The sequence below is a fragment of the Oryzias melastigma genome, linkage group LG6 (assembly GCF_002922805.2).
Source record: "Oryzias melastigma strain HK-1 linkage group LG6, ASM292280v2, whole genome shotgun sequence".
NCBI lineage: Eukaryota > Metazoa > Chordata > Actinopteri > Beloniformes > Adrianichthyidae > Oryzias > Oryzias melastigma.
Window position 1 is genome coordinate 3,140,879 of NC_050517.1, and position 25,904 is coordinate 3,166,782.

The 25,904-nt window shown below is 40.4% G+C and overlaps 2 protein-coding genes across 4 annotated transcripts in view; both read right to left on the minus strand.

Annotated features, from left to right (window-relative positions):
- Positions 1–19,337, minus strand: part of ampd3b (adenosine monophosphate deaminase 3b) — a 37,163-nt gene extending 17,826 nt beyond the window's left edge. The window contains exons 1-5 of one of the 3 annotated variants that reach the window (XM_036212164.1): positions 19,320–19,337; positions 9,697–9,760; positions 4,490–4,712; positions 4,224–4,401; positions 690–855 (exon numbers count right to left, since the gene is read on the minus strand). In XM_036212164.1, the coding sequence (XP_036068057.1) occupies positions 690–855; positions 4,224–4,401; positions 4,490–4,712; positions 9,697–9,754 (625 nt within the window). In that variant the 5' untranslated portion in view covers positions 9,755–9,760; positions 19,320–19,337. Of the gene's footprint in view, positions 1–689; positions 856–4,223; positions 4,402–4,489; positions 4,713–6,408; positions 6,635–9,696; positions 9,761–13,315; positions 13,512–19,319 lie in introns of those variants that run through there. The other 2 variants (XM_024281929.2, XM_024281931.2) reach the window with 2 other exon arrangements.
- A 462-nt stretch (positions 19,338–19,799) lies between these two features.
- Positions 19,800–22,435, minus strand: admb (adrenomedullin b). Its single transcript, XM_024282440.2, has 4 exons — positions 22,293–22,435; positions 21,966–22,081; positions 21,330–21,443; positions 19,800–21,233 (listed from the first exon to the last, which is right to left on the minus strand). Exons 2-4 carry the CDS (start codon positions 22,067–22,069, stop codon positions 20,969–20,971), a joined length of 483 nt encoding a protein of 160 aa, XP_024138208.1. The 5' UTR covers positions 22,070–22,081; positions 22,293–22,435; the 3' UTR covers positions 19,800–20,968.
- Between the last annotated feature and the right edge of the window lie 3,469 nt (positions 22,436–25,904).

A 25,904-nucleotide genomic window follows, 5' to 3' on the forward strand; every position in this document is an offset into this window, starting at 1 on the left:
TTTAGAAAACTTCAGCTGTCATGAATCTTCACTTCCAGGAACACCATTTCCAGCCTCCTTCTTTGTTCTGTTTTGAATGAATCAGCCCAGCACCACCAGACACATTAGCCAGTCCATACTGAAGCATTTTTACTTGGAAACCGCGTTAAAACCGCTAAAATGACTAGTCTGTGTGCAGGTGTTAGGACTACTTTATGCATTTAATACGCTTTTGACTAGTACTGATGAGAAGAGGACTGGATAAGCGAGTACAGCGCACTGTCGACTAACCTGTTTATCAAAAACAACTTTTGCAAGTTTGGTAACGTTTGCATTGCATAACAATAGTGAAATGAAACATAAAAAGACAGGAACTGCATGTTTGTACATGCCACTAGTTCCATTTTTTTTTTTTGGAACTTGAAAAAGAACAATTAAGAGCTGTAAAAAGCTGAATACTTCAGCAAGAAACAAACGGCAAAAGTTACACATTTGAAAATGAAAAAGTGTCTCACTCCCAAAAAATAAATACAAATCAATGACGTAGCTACAAGTGTTTTTGTTCTTTGATTTACTGTAATTGTTTTTATTGCTAACACGATTAACGTAATTCCAGCAGATTGTGAAGGAGAAAAGCGGCTTGTCGAGCTGCTTTTCTTCGTTTTCTGCCGTTTTCATCCCCGTCAGTGGAGGAAAAGGGAAGCCCTCACCTGGCAGGACTTCATCCTCCTCTTGCCACTTCTCATTTTGAGCTGTGCGGAGGAAGAGTGCTGTGGTTCTCGGGAAGCGGTGGTAGGCCAGTTTGGAGTACTTCTCTCGAGCGATGAGCGCATGCAGCAGACTCTTAGTGGCTTGTTCGTAGTCGTCCACAGTGATCTGGAAGCAATGCAGTGATGTGGACATTGAAGCCTGATGACAGACTGTGTTCATTCAGCCATCTTTCATTCTCAGCTTCACTTTCCTTGTGTGCTTTTCAAGTTGTGCCTTTTCATCAACTTCATCTTTTCAGTTTGAAGTCCCACCCTGACCATCTTTTGATCCATTGTCAAAGTCTTCCCAGCAATCTTTAATTAGGATTTTGTTGTTTTCAGCCCGAATCAATAGTTTCTGCAGAGCAGCAGGAGTTCATCAGAAATTCACCTCTGAGTCGTGGGTGGGACTGTTGGCACGGATTAACCCTGTTCCCCTTCCCCTCCTGATTGCTGAGAGCTCTCTGTTTACTCTCTCGCCGGTTTCATGCCCTCATCTAACATTACAATGCAACAAAATGTTGATCAATATCATTTCTATCCAGCCGTACAGTTTAGATCCAGATTCCAGCTCGGACCAGGAAAACAAAGACGTTCATGGATCTATTTGTCTGTGAGTGAATGATCAGAATGGAGCGGAGCAGGGAGACTGTGGCCCTCCCAGCGTATTCTCTATGTCACTAATACGATTTTTTTCTAATGACATTTTTTTTTTCTGCTTTTGAGTCACAACAATTTGATTTCCAGTTCACGAGCAGCAAAGCAAATTAATCTTGAATTATCTCAGAGTTACTACAAAACAAGTAGTAATTCTGCCATACAAAGAGCTGACCATGACCCAAAGAAAAACCAAGAGGCGTCTGATACTTCTGACCTCCGGAAAGTAATGGAAGAGCTCCAAGCTAAGTTAGCTCCACTCTTGGAACTGGAGTCAAAGATGAACCTCTGATGAGACTGCTTGAGGAGGTCTGACGCCACAGGGCACTAAATGAATAACAGGATAATCGGCATGACCTCCTGGAGAGAAGAGAGGACGGCGTGGAACAACAAGAATGAGTAACGTGGACTTACGTAGTCACGTGGTTCATTGATACACAAGGATTTGAATGGTCTGTAGCTACGTTAGGAAGGTAAAAATGTCTGCTCAAAAGTTACGAACCAGAAAATGTTCATTCATGTAAAGGAAATGGTAAAGTCGAGCCGAGGTGGGATTATATAAGTTCGCTTCCTCTCACTCCGTTTCAAGCACTCTGTAATTTGATGCCTAGTTATCTTATGTCTGACGTATCTTTGTACAGATGTAAACCTCTGCTGATTGTATTTCACATGTATTTTTGTTTGATATCTTGAAATAAATCTGTGAAAGAAATTGTTTTATTCTTATCATTGTATAAATGTATTTTAAAATGTTAATCCAAACTGTAGCTTACAGAGAGGTTTGTCACCTTTTAGGAACAGATGTTAAGTGTCCTGTCCTGCTTCCTCTCCTGAGCTAGGATGAAAGGGTTTACCATACACTGTCCCCAGCAGGAGGGCAGGATGCTGGTTGAATGGAAACATTCCCAAATGGTTCCTTACATGACACCTCCCATCAACTGTTTGACTCCCCAGCAGGAGGGCAGGATGCTGATCGAATGTAAATGTTATCTTTCATGACACCTCCCATCAACTGTTTGACTGTGCTTCTTTGTTGAACCTCCAATGAACATTTGACTTTGCTTCTTTGTTTGAATGTTGTAACCTCCCACTTGTGCTTTCCAATAAAAGAAGCAAGGCAAGGATCAGTTCTTTAAGGAAAAGGATGATGGCACAATCTTCCCATCATACTTGTTCCTTCCTTATGCACAAGTAACTTTGCTTGTTGGTTTGGTCATTTTACTGAGTTCTTTTTCTCTCTAGTGTCGAGGTGAATTTCCCTGACAAAATCATTTCAATTCAAATTCAATCCTATAAACTAAATACTCAGAAATGCAAATATCTGTGTCCTGCAACATCAGAAAATACCCATAGAACATGTTAAAAACACTAAAAATAGCATTTTCACCTGAGTGGGTCTTTAAAATGTGGCTCAACTCGAAAACATTGAGGAAGTTCATCCTGAAGCTAAGAGGAGCAGAAACAAATCAACCCCCTCCCTTGATTTTTGCTCCAAAGATTCGAAACAAACTCAGAAACACTAAATGTGTCAGTTTTCCAAATGAGCACTGAAGGCTGGTTTTAAAGGGGAGAACTTTCCCAGTGACACCAACAAAAACCATTCAAAGAAATGTTCTCGCATCGTTTTCTAAAATGATTACATTTGACCATTATTAGGGGTGTGTCTTTTTGGTTGATAGGTGGATGGTCTCACTCACCTTATCCTGGCACAATCTCATCCCAGTATGTTTGGGATTTGCTCACTGTGGTTCAGTGTGAAAATTCTTTACGTTTATTTTTTTCCTAACTTTTATTTGAAGAGCCACTCTAATGAAAATGGTGGTGTTACTGTTTTTAACATGTTCTTGTGCCATTTTTTTTGGTGATGGAGGACAAATGTTAAGAAGATTCAGCTCAAAACTGCATTTCTGAGTATTTCTTTATTCAAGTTGTTGTGAATCAGGAACAGATTAAAAAATCAATTTAAAAAAGAGCTTATTTGTGATGCAGAAAAATACACTGGGTGGACCACAAACAGGACGGGAGAGGAGGAGGGGCGGGGTTGCTCACCGTCAACAGTCCCACCCTCAACCATTGACTGTATAAGCAGGAACTCCACATAAGTGTTGTGTACAGTTCCTGGTTATACAGTGCTAGAGCCTACATCATCACTTCCCTGATACGTCTACTGCCGTATTGTAACAGATCACAACCCATTGACAGAGATTAATCTGAGTTGGTCTGAGTCACATCTTTAGAAGAACTGCTGTCAGCCAATTGTGAGTGAGCTTGTTCAAAGGCCACACCCCTCCCAGTGAAAGCAGCTTGGGAGAATCTGTCAAACGTTTGAGGCGGGGCCAGCGGGCACCACATGCTTTTACTGAGGCATCTGATTGGTCAGTTTATAACTTGAAAAACTGGGAATTAATAAAAAATATCTTTAAAATAACTCTGTTTTTCAATGGAAGTCTATGGGACCTTGGTCGTCTTGCAGCCCGCAGGTACTTCCTGTTTGTAACACACGAGGACGGGGGGGTGTCAGTCCAGTTCCTATTTATACAGTCAATGCCCTCGACTCAGGGATGGATTTCAAATGAACTAATGCTACTCAGCAGAAACTACCATACTGTATGTTCTAAAAAAACACACAAGTTTAGGCAAAAACTGCGTTTTCCTGATTGAAAGACGACTGGGAGCATTTTAAGAATCAATCAAAAGATGATGGAGATGGGACTTTAAGTCCTGAATCTAAATAGTTGACTCATCTTGGTTGCGTTTTGCTTTATCGCTCAAACACTTCTAGGCAGTAATTATTCCTTTTATGGATGCATACATTTGACATGTTTTGATGGTACGTACCCCTGCACAGTAATCCCCACTGATGGTCACTCTCTGGTACTCTGGGAAGCTCACAGGGGGACAACTTTCAATTTCAACCGGGGTGGGAATTGGTGAAACCTCAGACGGGGTCCGGTCGAAGCTCTCTGGTATTTGTAGAGAGACCGACTGCGAACGTTTCAGCAAGAAGTTCTTTCTCCTAATGACACACAAGAAAAGAGCAGCAAACATTAGCTTGTTGTTGGGATTTTACAGAGCAGCGTTCCGGGGGCATTTCTTCACTGCACCTTTTGATGGACTCCTGGGACTGCTGCTCCGCCAGCTCCTTCTGCAGGGCCCTCTCCCTGTCCTCCAGCAGCCCGATGGGGCAGTCCTCTGGCACGGTGAACAGCGCCAGAGCGCCCTTGTTGTCCTCCTCTCTGATGGCAGAGGCGTACACCTTCTCTGCCATCAGGCGGACGCTCTCTTCAATTTCATTCATGGACAGTCTCTGGAAAATCCGCGGCACATCTGTTGAAATTCAGACAGCTTTCAGATTCCTGACGAAAGGTGTGTTTGATACTCTCCACTGCACTGAGTCTGTCTCAGAAATAATACAAGGAAAAACTAAAATTGATTATGGCTGGAAACAGAATGTATTGAGGCAATGGCTGACATGTAATTAATCATTTCTGATTTGAAATACGATGTTGGTTTAAGCTGAAATAATATTAGTCTGGTTACAGCAGTAAACACAGACGTTTGAGGTTCATGGCTGGGGTTGTTTTGCAGCTCTTCGTCTTTTCTCCACACGTGTGACCGTGGCTGGAGGGCCACGCTCGCGTCCCACTTCCTCCTCTCTTTTCTGCAAGTCACCGTAAACATTTTTAGCCCAGGGGGCTCCAGTTTGGCAGGGCGACTTGTCAGCATGTTCACCCAGAGCCGCGCAGCGCTGACAACAGATCCTGTTTCCTCTGTTTACGTCTCATCTACTGTACAGCAGTCAGCCGACATTCAGGAAGAACTTTCATAACACATTGCTAAAACACAGAGCAATGTGTGACTCCGACCTGATTCTGAGGCTGGAAGTTACTTATTTTTAATGCAGTTATCTCAAAATCAGAACTGTATTCCTACATTTAACCCCTTGATAACTATTAATGTAAATGTGCATCAAATGCAGCCTGCAGGCTCCTGTCGGAAAAGCAATGATGTACAGGCCCAGCTCTGTCTGACAAGCCTCATCGCAGACACTAAACACACCAACTCACGCCGCTTTTCTCCTTCACAATCTGCTGGAATTATCGTGTTAACAATTAACAAATGACAGTAAATCAAAGAACATAAACTCTGGGGCTCCGGTGTTAAAGGGAAACAGTTTGTTCCAGCCATTAGCTTTGTCCATATCGTGAGTATAAAAGGAACGTTTTTATTTTAAACAAAGACAACATGGTCCGTTTGGACTGGTTGGTTCCCAGGCTCCTGCGGTGGGAACGCGGTGCTGGTGTTTACTTGGACTGACCTCATTCCTTTCTGCTCTCTAACATGAGCCGGGTGATATTTTTAACCCTGAATTTGTCTGTTGATCGGAGCAGATGACTGACAGTGGAGAAACTTCTAAGTAGCGTGTCCTGGGGGCTTATCCTGCTTATGCCCCCCCTGGTGTGAAAATCTACTGTTGCCATCCTGCATCCTGGTGCATGACATCAATGCCCCTGCTGGTTTTGATGCTGCAGTCTGTGTGGAAGCCACTTCTGCTGTTGATCTTTTTGGAGATATTTGGGTCAGTGTGTGCCCCCCCAGGTATGTACCATTGTATCAGGTAACTAACTTGAGAGCTGGAACTGATTTTTCTTGGTACTTTAACAGCCCCCCCCCTGGTGACAGCTTGGTGCCCATGTTCTGCCAAGCACGTCAGACGGCTTCGATCGGCGTGAACACGTTCTCGCAGCGCTGCAAACAGCTGAGCAGCCTCTTGGATGACCTCAACCTTCATTACTCAGCGTTATAAAACCCCACATGAAAAAAAAAAGATTCTGCTCATGTTTGGAGGGATATCTTTATGCACAAACATCAGGAAATTCAATATTTATCATTTGAAAGATGAGTTAATGTTGTTTAATGAATCCGTTTATTTTGGTAATGAGCTGGAAAACTGGATTTTCCTCTATAATTGCAGCATCACTACAGAGTTTTCTAATGATCAGAAACTGTCTTTTTTTCTTACCTTCTGTGGTGACTTGGGCCATGTTTACCTTTGAGGTTTCTGCCTTTTGAGTCTAAGATGTCAGCGTTTTTGGGTCTGAATCTGTTGCTAATAGACTAAAAAGTTCTCAGCTTTTGCTCCAGTGCAGACGAGCTCTGCAAGGGTCACCAGAGCCTGCTGGACAAACCGTCCTCAGGTGTGCTGTCCTGTCTGTGATGCTTCTCCTCTGTCCAGATCTGCTCTGCTGATTATGAGGTCCACTGTGTGGATTATAATGCAGCTGCTAGCTGCTGCAGGCTTGAGTGTCTCTTTCAATCTCTATTTTAGGGTGTTGAGCGTCATAGCAACAGGGCTATTCTGTCCCAGCTGGTATGTCACAACTGGCTGGTAACATCCAACTGACTGACAGTCATCTGGGTTAATGGGGACTGGAGGAAAAACTGTGATTCCTTGAGCCAAGTTAAATCCTAAAGGATCAAAAGCTGATCATTTTCAAGGTACAAAGTAACAAATCTTGTGATTATTGTAGAATTTCACAGTGACACAATCATTCTGTCCACTTCTGGAAATCCTTCAAAAATGTTCATTGAATGATTTTATGAGCTCAACCAATTCAACAAGACGGACTAGAAACTTAAAGCATGGAGTTCATACTGACCATAACTTTGATACTTCAGTCAAAAACAGTGAACTGGACTTGTTTTTTTCTCCAATATGTAAGATGTTTCACCTCTTCCCTGAAAGGCTTTCTGAATTCTGAAATACAGTAACTGTTCATTCTGCAGGTTTGGAGAATTGTCTTCTAACTAAAAGTTTAATATAGTTTCCGCTCATGGAAGAACCCACTTTAAACCTTATAACAGTTTGAGATAGGAACAATTTCACCCCAAGGACAAATTCCAGATTTCCAAACAGAGAAGTGAAGTGAGTTCCAGCACTGCAAACAGGACACGAGGGAAGCTAATCAACAGTTGACTTTAGCAACATCACAGGTCAACTCCAGTGGAGGGATTCTGCAGCACTCCTCTAAGGACACCAAGCACTGGTTTCAGGTCAGTGAAGTCAGAGAAAAATGAGCAATTGAGCAAGTTGATTAGGAACAATTTATTATATGTGAATTCTAACCTTCCCGGATTGAAAACAGCTGACTCAGAAACAATAAACCATCTGTCAACACTCGTCACTTGAAACTGAACGAACAGGTTTCCCTCAGTCTGAACAAAGCTGTGGAGAGATGAATGCCCGACCTCACCCATGCTTTAAGGACTTTCAGATCCAAAACCAACAAGACTTCTGCCAACCTACTGATCTCCAAACAAAAACGGTCATGTCCTAACCCAGAAGAACCAGAGCCACCCTTTCCATAAAGAAACTGAAGAGGGATGCACAGCAGACCACATGGAGCACAGAGCACATTTCTGAGGTTATGCTGTTACACTGATGTCACCATGGGGTTTTATGGGTTAAATGCCCCATAGAGGCAGCCAGGGCTACAAACTAACACCACCAACCCGCCAAATTAGGGGGAAACTTTAATCTGGTGGGTAGAAAAAAAAGTCACTATTGGCAGGTGAGACACTGTTCATCATCTCCTACAGGATCTCAAGCTCACAACCAGGACTTTTAAGTGTCTACCTTCCCTCCACATTTGGCTATAACAGACACCCATCCCAGAGTTCCCTCACAACATTTAAGTCCTACATTCGCTGCAGCAGGTGGTGCATTCAGGGACTGCATGGAATTTCCACACTTATGTAACTTAATTTTCACTGTTGATGCGTTCAGGTGCACTGGTGATTTCTAGCATTTACTCTCACACTGATCTCAGTCGACACAGACACACTCACTTTTAGCTCCATGTCATTGATCTGTAAGAACACACAATAAGGTAAAACATTGCACATTTTTTAATATGCACACGTTTTTTTCAATGCGTGACATTCTTGAAAAAAACCTTTAAGTAAATATTTTATTGTTTATCACTAATCTTTATAGCATAAAATTGGGTGGTCTTTTTATTGAATGCAGTACTCTTCCATTTAAAAATATATCAAAATTATTTATTAAAATATCTTGAAAAAGACGTGCAAGGCACAAAGTGGACCACATGTGTGAGGATCCAGCAGCTCATTGCTTCTTTGTGCCCAATATTGTCATCTGGATTGAATAAAAAAAAAAAAGTTTGTACTGATCAGCATTTAATACTTCTACGAGGTTTTGCCGTGTTAAGTTTGTAGATAAAGTAAGTCAATGCTTGAAAGAGAGGTATGCTTTCATAAAAAGAATATTCAGACATCAAAAGTGTCTTTTGTTAAAATAACATTAATTCTACATTTCTGTAATATTATACAATCTGACATAAGACTATATTTTCAATTATTATTAGTGTTTTGTTTTTACAAGACAATAATCACTATCTGAAGCTAAATAGATACAATGTTTTGCTTGGAAATACATACATTATGTTTCCATTGAAGCGTTTGGCCAGTAGAGTCCAGATTTGGCTGGTAGATTTGAATGTTACCGGCCAGCCGGGCTAGTAACTAAAAAAGTTTGTTTAGAGCCCTGGAAGCAGCTCCCTTTCAGAATAAAATCCTCTGAGCGAAGAAGTAAAAGAGAAAAAGAAAAAGTGAGTCCAGTTGTTTGTTTTTAAACCTGCTGATGGAGCTTACCTGGATGAACGAGACTCTACAAACATGCTTTATTTACCTTTATTTAACCAATAAAAGTTAACACTTTATTTGATGATTTTTTTAAATATAAAAACTGAACTCAGTATGAGACAAGAAACCTCAGAATTTGCTGTGCAAAAACAAAAACTTGGAAAAAAAACCTCCAAACATTCTAGATTGATGAAGAAAATGTGGGTGAGATTTCCAGGTGTTTCAGTGTTTGGGAGGCTTCAACAACAGGGTAAAAACATTTTTACTGGTGGGCCACAAAAGTTAAAAGTAAACAGTTTAAGGGGCCACATATGGACTCCAGGCTTAAACCATCTGAAAATAATAGGATTTTCTAACTCAAACCAAAACACGAAACAACATAAAAGAAACAGGTAGGATTTGTGAATACATTACAACAAGTAAGTCAACTTAAAGTTTGACAGTTTTTTCTGTGAATAATGTTAAAGCAGACACATTGGTTTTCTTGTTCTCCCGTCAGTAAAGAGGAAATGACAACAGAGGGACACTGTTCAGGACAAAGAGACTCCTGCAGTGCTGTGCAGGAGTTATACCTCTGACTGAAAAAAGGTGTGATTTTGTTCATGCTCTGTTGTTGTGGAGCAGGTCTGTGCGTTTGTCGACTCACCTCTCCCCAAGCATGGCGTGGACTGCTGCTTAGACAGAGGCGACTGAGACTTCTTCATCTTGACCTGCAAAAGTCAAAGTGGAGAACTTCAAAGCAGGAAAAGAGAACTAATTTGAGCAGATTTCAAGTCCATTCTTTGTATCCTGAAACTGAAGTAACCTACTGTATCAGTTTCATTAAATGATATGAACCAATCAGGTTTGAAATTAACCCTTAACAACGGAGCTCCAGTGTTTATGTTCTTTGAGCCACATCTACCTCTTGAAAGTAAAAATAAAAATGAAATGAAAATACATAAAGGGACTTTGATATTTAGTTCAACTGAAAATTAAGTGTTTTTTCTTTAATTTACAATAAAGCATATTTGTCATTATTGACGTCTTAGTTTACTGAGGGTTTTTTTAATGCTACAAAGTAACAAATGGTAAGTTTGCTGAATATTTTTTAGAAAACAATTCCACATACTGAGAATCCTACTGTCTTCTGTTGGTTTTTTAGTCAAATTATTTGCACAATAACATAATTTTGTTTTAACCATTTACCGTTTTTGTTGCTTAGTTTGTTGTTTGCACAGAATATGAAGTCAACTTTTACTGAAGAAGGTATTAGCTCTGCCTGCTGCTGCATAAATGTGACTTGGTTTTCTGGTTTTCTTTAATCCTTTAACATCTGAGGCGTCGCCGGTGATGCGTAGAGTAGTCATATGACAATTTTTTTTACTCAAAAAAAAACGTTCCCAGTAGTGTTTTAATTATGACTATGAAGTTTTCAACCAAAATCCCTCAACCTAAATGTCTTAAAAATGCATTTTTCATGTTGATCTGAAGCCTCAAAATCTCCTCTAAGGGGGCGTGGCTTTTGGTGCTCCGCCCCTGATCCCCCCCCATCTGATTATGATAGCTCTGTGTCTCACTAGCATAAATCTTCTGCTACATAAAAACATCCATCAATCTGGGTAATGTCCAGCCGTATGGTTCTGATCCGGATGTCAGCTGGACGAGGAAGTGAAGATCTTCATGGACAGAACTTCCTCCAAAATCCTGATTCTTTCTCCTTCCAGTTCACCAAAGACTCTTTTAGCTAATTCTCCAATGTTTATTGACTGTGATCAATACATTCAATCATTGGTTTCTCAGAGTTCTTGATAAAATAATCAAAGCTAACATCAAAATGCTCTTTCATTGATTTACAATCCTTTCCAACTGCGGTCAAATGAGCCGCCGTTCACATTTCCGTGGTCACATCAAGAAGCTCCGTGGAGTCTGGTGGAGATTTTCCAGCGTTCTCAGTCCTGCTACCGTAAGTATTGGATGAAACTCACACCAAAAATCCAGTGATGCTGATTTGACCACAGAAATGTGAACGGCGGCTCATTTGACTGCAGTCAATGTGAAGATACCATCTTCTCTTCTCCAGAACCTGAACTAGACACTAGGAACAGATGAGGGTTTAGTGCATGTGCAGCAGAGCTGTTGATGGAAAGAAGATCATTCATTCAAACAGAGTCTGTCCAAGACACTTTGATTGATTTAAAAGGAGAAATACTCGGAAATGTAAAAACTAAATGATTTCTGATTACATTTGTTCTCTTTCAGAAGAAAAATGACACAAAGACATGTTAAAAACTCTATAAACAGGATTTTCATTGGAGGAAGACTTTAAAGACAAAATCTTTAACAGCTCAAGCCGGTTTTCTCCTTTACAATCAACTGGAAATACTTCTTCATTAAACCAGGTACTCTGCTGTTTAAAACTGTCACTGACACTTTAAAATAACTAGTGGCTTAATAAATCTCCAAGTAAAATTTGTTATGTTTGTTGCAAAAATGTTCATAATTATATTGATCATTTTTGCATTTATATTGTCGCATGGAGGATTTTTGTTAGAGTCTTCAGTCTTCTTGTTTTTGTATTTAGAACCAAAAGTCCTCCCTGGTTTTAATACTGAAAGCCCAAAAGAATTCGGTTCAGTCCATGAACCTGTTGGGAGGAAACTGGGATTCTTTAAGATGGAAACTGGCTGCAGTTTCACAGGAACTGCAGGGTTTTCCTCTTAATTTATTTGTCATTCCGCCAAAATGCACGTGCTGCCCCACATCCCCACAGGCATCGCAACAGAATGCAAACTAGCTGAGGATCAACATTTTCTGTGTAACTGAAATCAAGTTTGTTGTTGTGGTTTTTCAGTAGCGCTCACAACCATCATTTGTTTTGCAGGTAAGTCCGCCCACATGAGGGAAGGGAGAGCCGCTGTGCAGCTCTGAACACATGAAGAGTCCCCCGTCAGCTTGGGACTCTTCTGGGGCGCGTTGATGCTGTTCTTTCTGAAGCCACAGGAGTTACCGTTTCTCCTGAGATCAAAGTCGCCTCTCTCAGATGATTCTTTCCGCCTCAGATATTTCCAAATGGCAAACAAGTTTAAGATGATTTCCTCTTGAATATTAGAAACAAAAACCTGTTCCTTCGCTGTCTAAATCCAGACCGTTTGTGTGAAATGCTTTCTGGACCTGGATCTGAGTCATGGATGGGTGTCTTCAGAGATGGTTTATGAAGCCCGGACCGACAGAGCAACGTGTTTCCAGAAATAAGAATACTTTAAAATCCTTCATTTGACAGTTTATGAAATCTGGGTCAGCAAAAATCTGAACATGGAATTTTTGTGATGTTTGCTTCTGTGGCGCTGAGCGCACACATTTGTTTGACAGGCAGGAAGTCTCACAGCTTCTGTTATTTGTACACACATGAATGCAAACACAGCCGGACTCAGACATGCTAGCGTTCACGTGTCTACCTTAGCAAAAATACCAAAATTCAGATGGTATACTTTTAGCTTACTTTTTAGATACTTATTTGAGATAAACTTTACAAGTACATGTTTACAAGTTCATAGGTTCATTTTAAGTTTGCTTGGATTATACTGAGAATTATACTACAATTTTAAATATATTTAGCCTATATTTTTCACTACCCTTAAACGTTTTCTTACGCAGTATGAAAAGTGGAGCAGATGTATTCTTGGGATATTTCCAATATAATAAAAACATATTTGTATTACTTGTAAACTAAAAGTAAACCTTAAAATATACGTTAGAAATACTTAAAACATGTTCTCTCATAAACTTAGAGTAAACTTAAAGTTTATCACCAATCAACTAATAGTATACCAGAATGGTTACTTTAAGTATACTTCTAAGTATACTTTTTATAAACTAAAAGTGGACTAATTTAGTCCTAAGACTTGTTAGTAAACTGCCGATATGCTCTCTAATTGTGCAACATACTTTTCTATGCTTAAGTAAAACATTTACTTGAAGGATAATTACTTTTGATAAGGCTAATGTCAAAACAAGCTTTTTTCAGCCAACAGTTGGTCTTCATGGCAGCAGGACTGCTCTCCTTCATCTTCAGAAAACATTGCAGAGACAGACCAGGAAGCAGAACTTCAGAACAAAAGCCCCAGAACTTCTTCTTTTTTATACATCAGAGCAGCACGGTTGAAAGCTGTATTAAGGTCTGCTTTCTCAGAGTGTCACAAATGATCGTTTTTATTTGACCTCCAAAGACTGTCAAAAATACAAGCTCTCCATCATCTGTAACTAGAGGAAAATGCTGTACTTACGGCTTGCTGCTTCCTGCTTGCTGGAGGACTGTGAGCAAAGCTGACGCCTCCCAGGACTGTGGAACACCTTATTAGGTGTAGCCTTGTCAGTGCGGATTAACTCTTTCACTGCTAGTCGGGCTGATGAGGAACCGAGTCACTTTCAGGAAGTACTCTGCATTCAAGGCTCAGTTCAGGAAGTGCAGCTGGAAGTAAGTCTGTTGCTCTTTGCAGACCACAACATCTATTTATAGACCACACCCATGAGTGTTCAGTCGCTGTGGGTGTGAGGATGATTGTGCTGAGGGCTGTCAGGGTTTAACTCTTCAGCTGAAGAGAGGCAGACAGAACACAAAAAAGTTCTGGTTAATTTAGTCTGGATCAGGAGGACAACCATTCCTCAGTGAGCAGAACCCAGTAGACACTGATCTGCCATTAGTTACTGTAACTATTATGATGAATGTAAAAGTACTGTTGATGTGATTTTTTTTTTGTTTCAAAATAACACATGCACAAATAACGATTTTTCTAAATATGAAATTGTTTATAAGTTGGGAGAGGTTCGCATGAATTCGTTTCAAAATAAAAGACTCCCTATTCCACTGTACTGAAGTCTTATTAAAATAAATGTGAGATTACTCAGTGGCCCTAACACACAGGTGTCAAACTTCAGGCCTTGAGGGCCAGTGTCCTTCATATTGAATGAATGAATGAATGAAATGGTTTATTTCAAGCAATCAGGTAATAATACATTAAATAACATATCACTTAATGAATCACAAGTTGATCACTTGAAAGGGAGTGGAAGGAAGTGAACTTATATAATCCCACCCCGACTCGACCATTTTCTCTACATGAATTATCAATATCCGGTTCAGGACTTAATATCAAATATTTAAACTCTACAATCATAGATTCAGGTTATTAAGGATCATTAAGATCAGTGATGTAATCAAATTTCAAACATCCACAGACAAATCATTTATATTACTCAGTACAAAAATCTAAATATACTCAGTCGATTATCATCAGGAAAACATCATCCACATCAATCAATACCAGAAGCCCAAGAATATTCAGACCATCATCACCAGAGAAAATCTCCCGTACCAACCAGCACCAGAAATCCACAGCATAACAGATGATTATCTATAATCATATGAATATATTCCAGACCCCTGGCACCGATCAGTGCAAATGACTTTCCCAGATCATTATCAAGAAGAAAAATAATCTACATTAGTCAATGCAAAGAATTCAAAATATTCTCATTCAAAAATAAATTTAGTGCAGATTGTATTCATCAAATAATAATAATAATAATTTTAGAGTAAAAAAGTAATAATTAGAAAAGAAAAAAAATCAAGAATATGTGCAGAATCAGCATTACATCACAGTTTACATTGTAGCAGCCATTGTTACGCGTAGGTCTAGATGGAGCAGAACTCAACTATGCTACAGACTAGCAATACGCCAGCATCTACCATTAAAACTTAGAGCAGGCAGAAGGATGAGCTGACCCATGGCTCATACACTGCAGAACCCCAGGCAGCGGGAGATTTATGAAACTATTTTGAGGCCATAAATATTTGAAACCCCACAAAAAAATATTGGTGTTTGGCCAAAAAAATGTAAAATGTCCAAATCTGTTTGCTATTCAAAAATAAACCTATTTATTATTTTCAGCTTCAAATGTTTAGTTTTTTAGGTTTCAAAACTTAAAATTTCAATTTCAAAACTTTTTTTCACTTTCAACTCTCTTTTTATTTTCAAATCTGGAATTTTCAGTTTCAAAACTTTTGGCCCTGTTGTGGCGCATTGGGGCGGGGCTAACACAAGGACCAATCAAAATTGAGGAGGGAGGGAACATCAGTCCCGCTGCGTTCACTGACTGAGAACTGTGAGAATTACGATCAGAAAATGGCTGTTTGCTCTGTACTATCATAGTCTGAAGTTTTATCACGTAAAAACCGCGAGTCCAAAACACTGTTCTGGCCCGTTCAAAGCACCAACTTATTGTGTTAAATACAGCCGTAGAAAACGTTCTTATGCTTCTTATGCTTGGATAAAATGACTCTGTGGTGGATCGCTCTTATAAAACCTGCAGAAGTAGTAGTTCACTTTCAGCTTATCCCTTTCGGGGTCACCACAGTGTCACAGCACCCACTGTTTGGCATCAGTGATTTGTCAGAGTTTTACGCCGGATGCCCTTCCTGACACAACCCTGTACTTGAGGGGCACAGGGACCCAGTTAGGCAGCAGCGTCAAGGGTCTTGCCTAAGGACCCAATCTGGGTGGGGATCAGTGGACAACCCTGGGAATCGAACCCAGGGCTCCTGCGTGTCAGCCCTTCACCTAGCCCACTGAGCCACCCAGCTACTACCATTATAAAACCTACAGAACATGTTGTTGAAACTGCGTAGGACCAGTAAACATTTTGCATATGTCACTTTTCTGGCCCGATAGCGGGACTCACTGCTCACTCCTGCATGACTGCAGTGCGTGTTTTGGGGGGGACTGGGCTGAGGAGGACCTCCACAGAATATGCATTGCGTATCCTCCTCTAATAAATGGACGTGGTTTCACGTTTCTCTGATTTACACAGAAAAAGCTATCACAAAAAGAATAGTAATTTTTTAGAGTGTAGTTCGATATTTGACCTCTAGGGGTCATAAAATTGGTTGTGAAAGTTGCTCCATGTCCTCTTTTGATGAATGGAGGTGGTTTCATATTTTTATGATTTACACAGAAGAAGCTATTACAAAAAGAAGAGTAATTTTTATTAGTATAATTCCCTATTTGACCTCTAGGGGTCATAAAATTGGTTGTGAAAGTTACTCCCTCTCCTCCAGTGGCGCCAACAGGGGGTGGCCAGGGGTGGCCGCGGCCACTGGGGTGGCCGACACCTGGCCACCCCACGGCCAACCCACTTGTCACCATAAGCTGTGCTTGCATCAGTTATGCATTTCATCCCTAAACCATTAGAAGGGGCTGGATAATTCCCCAGGAGGGGAGAGGAGATGAAGAGCACACCAGCCCGTCCATTACGCACCCCCCCCCCCACACACACACACACACAGGCGCACACGTGCAGGCGCGGGCACAGACAGCGAGCCTCCATGGAGAACTGTCATCAGCGGTCTCTGAAGCTCAGAAGCAAAATTCCATGGAGGACAAGTAGATCTTCTTCTGCTAATGCACTTTTTTTAAAGTTACTTTTTAGTTTATAACTTCTCCATGGAGAATTTCATTTTTCTCCTAAGTGTGTTTAATTCTTCTTTTCCTTTTGGGCTTTCCCTTCAGGGACTCCACAGCGAATCAGTTTCCTCCATCTAAGCCTGTCTTCAGCATCCTCCACTCTAACACCAGCCACCTTCATGTCTTCATTCACTGCATCCATAAACCTCCTCTTTGGTCTTCCTCTAGACCTCTTTCCTGGTAGCTCTAGACTCAGCATCCTTCTACCAATATATTCACTGTCTCTCCTCTGAACATGTCCAAACCATCTCAGTCTGGCCTCTCTGACTTTATCTCCAAATCTCTAACATGTGCTGTCCCTCTGATGTATTCATTCCTGATCCTATCCATCCTGGTCACTCCCAAAGAGAACCTCAGCATCTTCATCTCTGCTACCTCCAGCTCTGCTGGAGGTAGCAGAGATGGAGGTAGCATATGCACGCCAAACACGGTTTTTGCGTGCATATGATACGCAATGGTAGAGGATAGGTTGCGCCGGCGTACAATATACACGAATTTTTAGGTTTCGTTTTGATCACGTGGTCAGAAATCCTCCGGCTCTTTTCTAAATGACGTCGTTCCTGGTTAAGGTTAGGATTACGGTTATGGTTAGGGTTAGAAAAGCAAATTGTTCGTTTGTGGGGCTGTCTGTGATGCTCACGGCTCCACCAGGGGACGTGTCAAACGTGGAAAACAGACTTTAACACGTTTAGGACCACGCGTATTATATGCACGCAAAAACTGGTTTTGGTGTATATTATACACGGTATTTCCCAAATCGTGGCATATGTACGCATTTTACTGAGACCGGGCTGAATATAGACACAATAGTTCAAAGTATATCAGCTGATATGTTCTGATATTTTTCTACAGGTTGTTTAGTAGAATGACTTTAGAAAATATAGGTCATGTTTTAGTGTGCCACCCCAAAATTTAAAGTGCCCCCTCCCCAGCGGCCACCCCCAGGAAACATTTCTGGGCTTGGGTAATCAGCATTTACAAGCTCATTTGTATAGATTCTTGCACAAAGGAAAAATCTGTTTATTTGACAGCAGTGTGTTACCTGCAACCCTAGAAGGTGCAGTTCTTGCACTATTCACAGCTTAGTTTTTAGAGATAATAAAATATAAATATAGCACGACATCAATGATTTTCTAAGCTTTAATTTGAGGCATGTTTTGTGGAAATCGGTTAAGGAATGAGGGAGCTAGCCAGATTTTTGTGGTTGATTTCTGGATGTCTTACATCAGAAAATTCAACTGTAATAACTTGTTTGAACCTGTAGATGGCAGCACACATGGAGGTTTAGTGCAGTGATTCTTAACCATGGGGCCGCGGTCCCATCTCGGTCCGCGAGCGCCCCCTAGTGGGCCGTGAAAATGAATCTGTTCTGAACCTGAGGGCCGCGAGGGCCGCAGGACTTGAATGCAGCTTCCTACCACTTGGTGGCAGTGAGTGCTTGATTCACGCTGGACGCAGAAGCACCGCGAAGCGGAGTCTGCGTGGCGCCCGCTCCGCTCCGCAGTTCACATCAGACGCGCATTTTTCCACGACGGTTGACAGGCACTTCTGCTGGAACTTTTTTTGGTTTTTGCCATCATGGGTGATAAGTTAATAACCTAAAGATATGACCCAGTTTTTTCTGCTAAGAGAAACTGCTTTCTGCCTCTCTGTTGTTTTTTTTTTTTTTCCGCAGCAGAATCAGCTGATTCACGTTGATTACATCCACCCTTCAGCAGCGTGAGGCTGTTTCTTCAGAATAAGATGGAGTTTCGTTAATTGTGTCAAATGTTGAAGAGTTATTATAACCAAAATAATGTAAACACTGGAGCTAAAGCTGTTAAAGCTAATTCATTTTTTCAGAAGTTATGTCTGTGAGCAGAACTTCAGTCTCAGTTTCTGAACTGAAAAAAAGCTCTCGCTAGTTGTACTTTGAAAACCTGAAGCTTCACCGTCACGAAGATGTGTTTACTTCCGCGGCTCTTTGTTTTAGCTCCTAAACTTAAAATCCTACTTTAATCTGCATTTCAGAGCAAAAATACATCGTCCCCAGATGATATTATGATCTTATTTTACTACAATTTACTACATTTATAAAGATCGCGAATCAGCGATCTTGGACATCGTGAATATCCGTACTCGAATATTCGGGAGCAGATTGCGAATACCCGAGCACCCGGATACTCGTTACAGCTCTACTAGTGATGATAGCTGAAGATGCTGAAATTGATAGCTAAAAACACTAAAGCTGATAGCTAAATTTACTGAAACTTATAGCCAACTAAAAGAAAAAAAAATCCTAGCTTAGCCAAAACAGCTAACTGAAAAATAGCTAAACGTCAAAATACCCTAAAAACTCGAAAAGGCAAAAAATTAGCCAAAACAGCGCATGTAGCTGAAATATTAGCTTAACTCCAAAATAGACTAAAAACTTTTAGTAAATAACAAAATTCTTCAAAAATCTAGCAGAATGCCAATTTTTTAACATAATTATGAATAATAAAAAGGCAGGAATATTATTCCAGAATAAATCAACTTAAACCTTAAATAACTTTCAATATTTTACTCTCCATAAAAATATATTTTGTCAAATTTATACAAGTTAGAAATAAGCTAATATACAAGATAATATCGGGTCATTAATAACAATAAAATAAAATGATCTGGAGGGCCGGATAGAATTACCTGGAGGGCCGGATCCGGCCCCCGGGCCTTGACTTTGACACATGTGATTTAAAGTACAGGAACTTAGGAAGGATCTGTCTTAACCACTACAAAAATGTCTCACCTGTCACACCTCCCGTAAGAACTTGATAAGTGTTCGTCATTAAACACTAACTTTGTTCCAGTTAGACCCCATGCAGAAAAAAAGAATCTTGGAAGACTAGAGTTTGGAGTATATCTGCTGTATTTTCAAGAAGTCAGGCACTGATGTTGGACAAAACAAGACTGTTCAGGTTCATCTCAACGAGATCGTGTGACGCAGACTAACAATGAGGGGCAAAATAGAAAAGCCGCTCCTTAAAATGTTTGTAGAAAGATGATGTCAAAAGTGCACTGAAGCAGACCCATACCATTACACCTCCTCCACAGTTCCGTGTATCACAGAGACCGATGGCAGTGTTTCACTATTTGTCTGAACAGACATTGTCACAGATGAAACAGACTAAAGCTGACAGCACCATCATCTGGAGATCAGAGAATCGCGTCATCATTTACAAACTCCCCTTTATCTCTGACAGCAGGTTTAGATCACGGAGCTTTTTTGTTTTTTTTGTTTTTTGGTACACTCTTATTCAGTCTGAAGTTTCTTTAGAACACGTGTTAAAGCCAAGGCCCGGGGGCCGGATCCCCCGCTCTAAACTCTGCTAACCTTAACACCGTCTTATTCTGAAGGGAACTATGTCATGTTCATAAAGATCTCTCATCTCATAAGTTTATCATCAACACAGTGCAAAACTCTGCAGTTATCAGAGGTTAAATTCTACGTTGATTTTCCGCATCTGGTCCTCACACAGGAGAAAACAGGATTTACGAGATTAATTTAGAACAAATTGCACAATATCTGGATCGTAGCACTCTGAGACTAATTCAATTGTGCTCTTTTTTTAAGACATACAGCCTGTTATTTTTAGACTGGAATGTGGAGCTCAGTAACAGTGACTCAACTGGAGCGCTCACGTCCAACAGGTGATGGAGTTTCTAATGATTTTCTAACCCAAACAGCTGGACGTGATCTGGTGCTTGAGTCAGGAAACGTTTGATTTGGGACTGGACTGTGATGACATCATGATGAACTGCATTCATTGGATGTTCCTGCTGAAGCCCTTCTCAGCAGCTCAGGCTGAAAGCTAGATGGCAGCACAGTTCTGTTCATGAAGCGCCTCGTCTGCCTGTCACAGCTCCCAAGATGATTCACACGCAAGAACAAACTTTATTACACACTTTAGATACATTATTTAAGTTAAAATTAAAATTGTTTCAGTTATGAAATCATAAACAAATGTTTAAAACTGAGGATTTCTCACTATGCAGTGGTACAAAGTGGTAAAAAAACATATATCTAACTACAACATCTATAGGATGGGTACATGTTGTCTATATTGCACGTAAGTAGTTCACATCTTCCTTTTATTTTGAGATTAGCAGTTTTGGGGCATTTTTCTCAGTTCACGAGTGTTTGAAAGCTTGTGTCTTCACATGAATGTTCTGATCCAAACTCATCAATCAAAGACGATCAAAGCTGCACCTTAGCAAGTCTGGACAATCTTGTCTAGCTTTAGTGAATTAGCCTTCACCCAGAGTGACCTGAGCTCCTTCTGATGCAGAGCGAGCAGCTGTGAATCTGTGGAACGAAACTTCTCAAGGGGCTCAGTCTTCACTTGCAGCTGGCAAACAAGCCCGACTGAAGATTTCCTCCACGCCTCCCATTGGCCACTACGGGTTTGTGCGTTTCCTGCTCTCCTGCAGCAGCTCTTCACAGCACCTCCTGTCGCTCCCGCCGTGGACTGAAAGCTCAGACAGCTCTGAGGGGGAGCGGCGGCGCCGGCCGTAACCGTTGAAGCCCATCTTTTTGGGGGGGGCGCAGGGCTCCCTCTGCTTGTTGTTTGTCTCGTGCAGCAGGTGGACCAGGTCGTGGTACAGACATGTGATCAGGGCGCAGCCGGACGGTTTTGTTGACCTTTTGGATCGTATGACCGGGCTGCAGACAGACAGATTTGGAGTTTTTACAGATTTAAAACACATTATTGTTTGAAAACAACTGCTCCTTTATCACATTTCTGATGCTTTCATTTACCTTAATGATGGGGATGGAGCTGTCCCACCGCGGAGGTCGGAGGACGTCCCGTCAGCCGTCGTCAGGCTGCGATGCATTTCCCGCCTCGCGTGGTTCAGCAGCCAAACTCTGAACCTGGAAAAAAAAGTATTAGGACATAATGACCTTCATGGTTAATAAGTATCACATGGAAGCAAAGCTTTCTAGGAAAAAAAAAAACTAAAACGTATGGGAGCTTCTTTAAAAAAATTAACCTCAATCTTTTCAGTTCCACAAAAAGTCTCCAATCAACTTTGGTTTTTGCTTTGATTTCTGTTGACCCTTTAACTCCTGTAACACTTAAACACAAAATCTCTAACATACTGTAATATTTTAATTGTTAACATGATAATTCCAGCAGATTTTCTTCTCACAGTGCTCTTCTCCTTCAGTATCTACTGGAATTATCGTGTTAACTATTAAAAAATTACAGTAAATCAAAGAACATAGACCCTGGAGCTTCGGGGTTAAAAGGTTAAACACCAAAGAAATGCAAAAACTCATGACTCTACTTGAGAACAGACAAACAATAAAATGGGAAAGAAATAAGAAAAGAGTTCGAGGCCTTTGTTAAACTGTTGATCCACTCTGTAGATCTGGAGAAGTGTGGCGCCTCACCTTTTCTTCAGGGTGGTGTCCGGCTCTCCTGTGGCAGCATTGACCGGTGGCAGGGCAGCAGTGAAGACACAGCAGCAAAGGAGCGTCTGCAGGGAGATTCTCATTCTGGCTTGGAGCTGCAGGGAAACCACATTTTAGAATTTTGTTTTTTACAGATTTGTTTTTCTTTTAAAAATGTTGTGGAATATCAAGCAAAAACCTATTTTTTACTTAAGTCTTTTCTTGACTGTTAATAAACTTAAATCCTTCTATGTTGTTCATCATTTAATCGAAAAGTTCTAAAGAAAATCTGACCGACACATTAAAATAATCTGAAAAGTCACTCACCTCAGGCACCTCCAGGGGTTAGGAGTTTTTTAAATTTTTTTAATAAAATAGTTCTGTGAAGATTCTGCCATGAGTTTAGGGATCACACCGCTAACATTAGAGGCTTTATAGAGGGAGGGAGGGAGCTGTACCTGAATGCCAGGCCCAGTGGGAGGGGCCATTTCAACCCCCACGGAGAGTCATCCCAAAAATATTCTCCTATGTGCTGGAATTGAGGTCTTAAAATAGCATACTGAGGAAAACAGAAATTTATGGTCAGTTTTTGATGTGAGTGAGAGATAATTTCTTAAAAAATATTGATATTTTTGAGAGTACTGTTTAATCATAGCAACGGAAGAACTTTGTCCATCCGCACAGACTTTGCTTGAAGCGGTTTGCTCCTGGGGCTGTTAGGGTTCTTTCAGTGGCCAGTAAAGAGAGTAAATGTTAAATCACGTGTGCCTTTAATAGCTCTGTTTCAAGCACAGACACTCATCTGGTATTCTGAATGGCTTCAAGGAATTAATTTGCTTAAATTATTACAGTGTTGTGATGGTAACTGCACGGCGCAGAGACATTTAAAAGGTGAACTTTTGTCTCATACACGGAAGTAGACAAAGCCATTTAACCCTTCCTAATGCTGCAAAAACTCACCTGCAAGTTCACGTTTATAGATCAGCTATACTCTCATCCAGCTGCAACACCAACATCTAAGACAAAAGGAGAAAAAAAATTAAACATCAGTCAAACTATGGTAAATATTAAAAAAAAAAGATTGTCTGAAAACTTAGTTTGAAGTTCCACTCCAACCATCTTTATCATCTGTTTTAAAGTGTTCCCGGTGGCCTTTTTATTGTATGAATGCTTGGTAAGCATTGACATTATAGTGAGTCTCCTGCTCCTTTCTGTATGTTTTTTAGTAAGTAAAAACGTAATCACACTTTCAGCAATCTTGGTATCAAAACGTTCAGTTTGTTCAAAACATTACTGCTTGTATTTTTAGTATTTACAGTTTAGCTTCTATTTCAGCTACAGGCTAACGTCTCCTGCTAGCTTACAGGGCCTCACACCCCCGACCTAACATTAGCAGTGCAACAAAATAGTGAGGAATATCGTTTCTATCTAGCCGTGTGGTTTATGCGACCAAGTATTAGGGCCACTTTCTGAAGAAAATTTTATTTTTTAAATTATGACTTTAAATCTCGTAACTTTACGAGAAATAAGTTGTATATTTATGACTTTTAAAGTCATAGGCTACATTTATGACTTTTAATCTCGTAATCGTAAATTTACGAGAAGAAACTCGTAAATCTATGAGATTTAAAGTTGTAAATTTACGAAATTAAAAGTCATAAATTAATGAGAAAAGAACCAAATTTGTCTGTTTATCGGAGTCGTGCTTGAAGATGAAAGACGTGGATTATCTTTGAAGATTTATTTCCAGATCGGTGGTAAAAACAAAGAAATTCTGAACCTTTTGGTGACTCAAAATCAAAGTATTTCTGGGTTCGGTGTCGGTAGTACGGAGTTTCATATGTAAAAGAAAGAGTTCAAAGATACATGTTCATCAGGACCGTCACTTTACTTTGCCTTTCATATCCCAGAAGCCCTTTCGCCTCCTTACGTCATGTCTCTGACATGCGCAGAAACTAGAAACCAAAGGAGAAAGTAAACAGAGCTTCGGACGCCTCCTTCTCCAAATGCAACGTCCTGTCTCAACACAAAACAACATTGAGAAATGACAATTGTCTGTTACGTTAGCACAACATTGAAAATTCAGAAAACTAGTCCTCTTAGTCAGAAACATCACAGAGTTGGAGGAGATCTGGTCTGTCGCTGAGGAAGAAATGAGTGGAAGTGAACAGCTGCTTCATCGACGAGATCTGCAGAGATCCTGCAAGCTGCCAATCAATGAATAAAACATTAATAAACTGTAAATCAAACACAGAAACTTGCAAACATCTCACAGTTTGGTCGGTCTGCTTCAGCTCACGCCATAAATTCGCTGGACTGTAGACTCCCTTCAATTTTGATAAATTTACGAGAAAAAAGGCGTAATTTACGAGATTAAAACTAATACATTTACGAGATTAAAAGTCGTGATTTTACAAGATTCAAAGTCGTAATTTTTCGAGAAAGAAACTCGCAATATTACAGTTTTTTTTTTTTTTGGCCCCAATACTCCGTCGCAGGTTTAGATCCAGATTCCAGATCAATCGAGGAAAACAAAGATGTTCATGGATCTATTTGTGGTCTGCCTAGACCCATACACACACAAACGATCTTTTTCTAATGATATTTTCGCATGTGCTTCTGTTTCACATCAATCTGAATGAACAATGATCTGAAATGCAGTTATGAGCTTCATTTTCTTTATATTTGTCCTCCATCATCAGAAAAGTCCCACAATACCAAAAACATGATATCCGTCAAAGAAGGTCTGAGTTAAAGTGGTTGGTTCTAAAAAAAAAATGCAGTTTTAACTAAGAGAGCAGAGAACACTGTTTTATTGTTCAAAGAAAAAAAAAGTATAAAACTCTGTCAAAGGTAAAAATGCAGCAGTAAGGATTTTTAGCATGTCTTTATCTTTCCATCAAATCATTGTTGGGAAATTTTGGCTCTGTTTGTTTTGCGGCATCGCTTCAGTTCATTGAGGATTGCAGTCATTCATTTATGTGCATATTTTGAAACTTACAAAACAAAGTTTCAGTCCTTTAAGTTCTAGATTCTAATCTGGAACACTGTTGATGTGAAATCCCATCAGTCCACTTTCTGGACCTGCTTAATCATCCCCTGGTCACAAGACTGCTGGAGCCTATCCTAGCTACTGTTGAACGAAGGTGGAGTAAAACCTGGGTGAGTACCCCGTGCATTGCAGAGCTACTCAGACACAAACAACCCCACACATTTCTATTAACACCTAGAGACAATGTAGTCACCAATCAGTGTGTGAAGCATGTTTCTGGACAGTCTGAGGAAGCTGGAGTTCCTGTGGATACTAACCCATGAATGGAGCCAGCGGGATTTGAACCTGTGAAGTCAGAGTGATAACCACCACTCTACTGTGCAGCCTGATGGGAAATTATCATTTTCTTTTGGAATTGTTTGGTGTAGAGACTTTTTGGTCTTGCTGCAGAAAAGAAAAATGCTTGACTGGAAAGTCTGTTTGGTTCTTTTGACACGATGACAGAACACTTCATAATTTTTTTAACCAGAAAATGTTGTTTTCACAGACAAGCATTTTTTGAAGAACTAGGACAAGGAGATGCCTTTGAAAGGGCTCTAACCTAAGACTCCATTGTTTAATTGGGAGACCTAAAGGCTCTCGTGGGCAATGGTAGTTATACCTGGAAGGATGAAACCGCTTCCCTGAACTGAACCTTGGTGGTCCTTTGTGGCTAGACTTCTGTGCCAATCAGTTTGTCTATAACACAGTTTTTCTCCATGGTTTTAGTGTGTTTCTCTCAACAGAATTAAACTTCACAACAGTTAGTGTGACCTCCACAGCATTCACTCATTTGTTCACAACCTAGAGTCAGTTTCACGTTCATTTCATCCAATAACATCATTTTGGACACAAAGCAAATGAGTACGTACAAATCTCTACAACTGTATCACTTTGGACTTACTTTC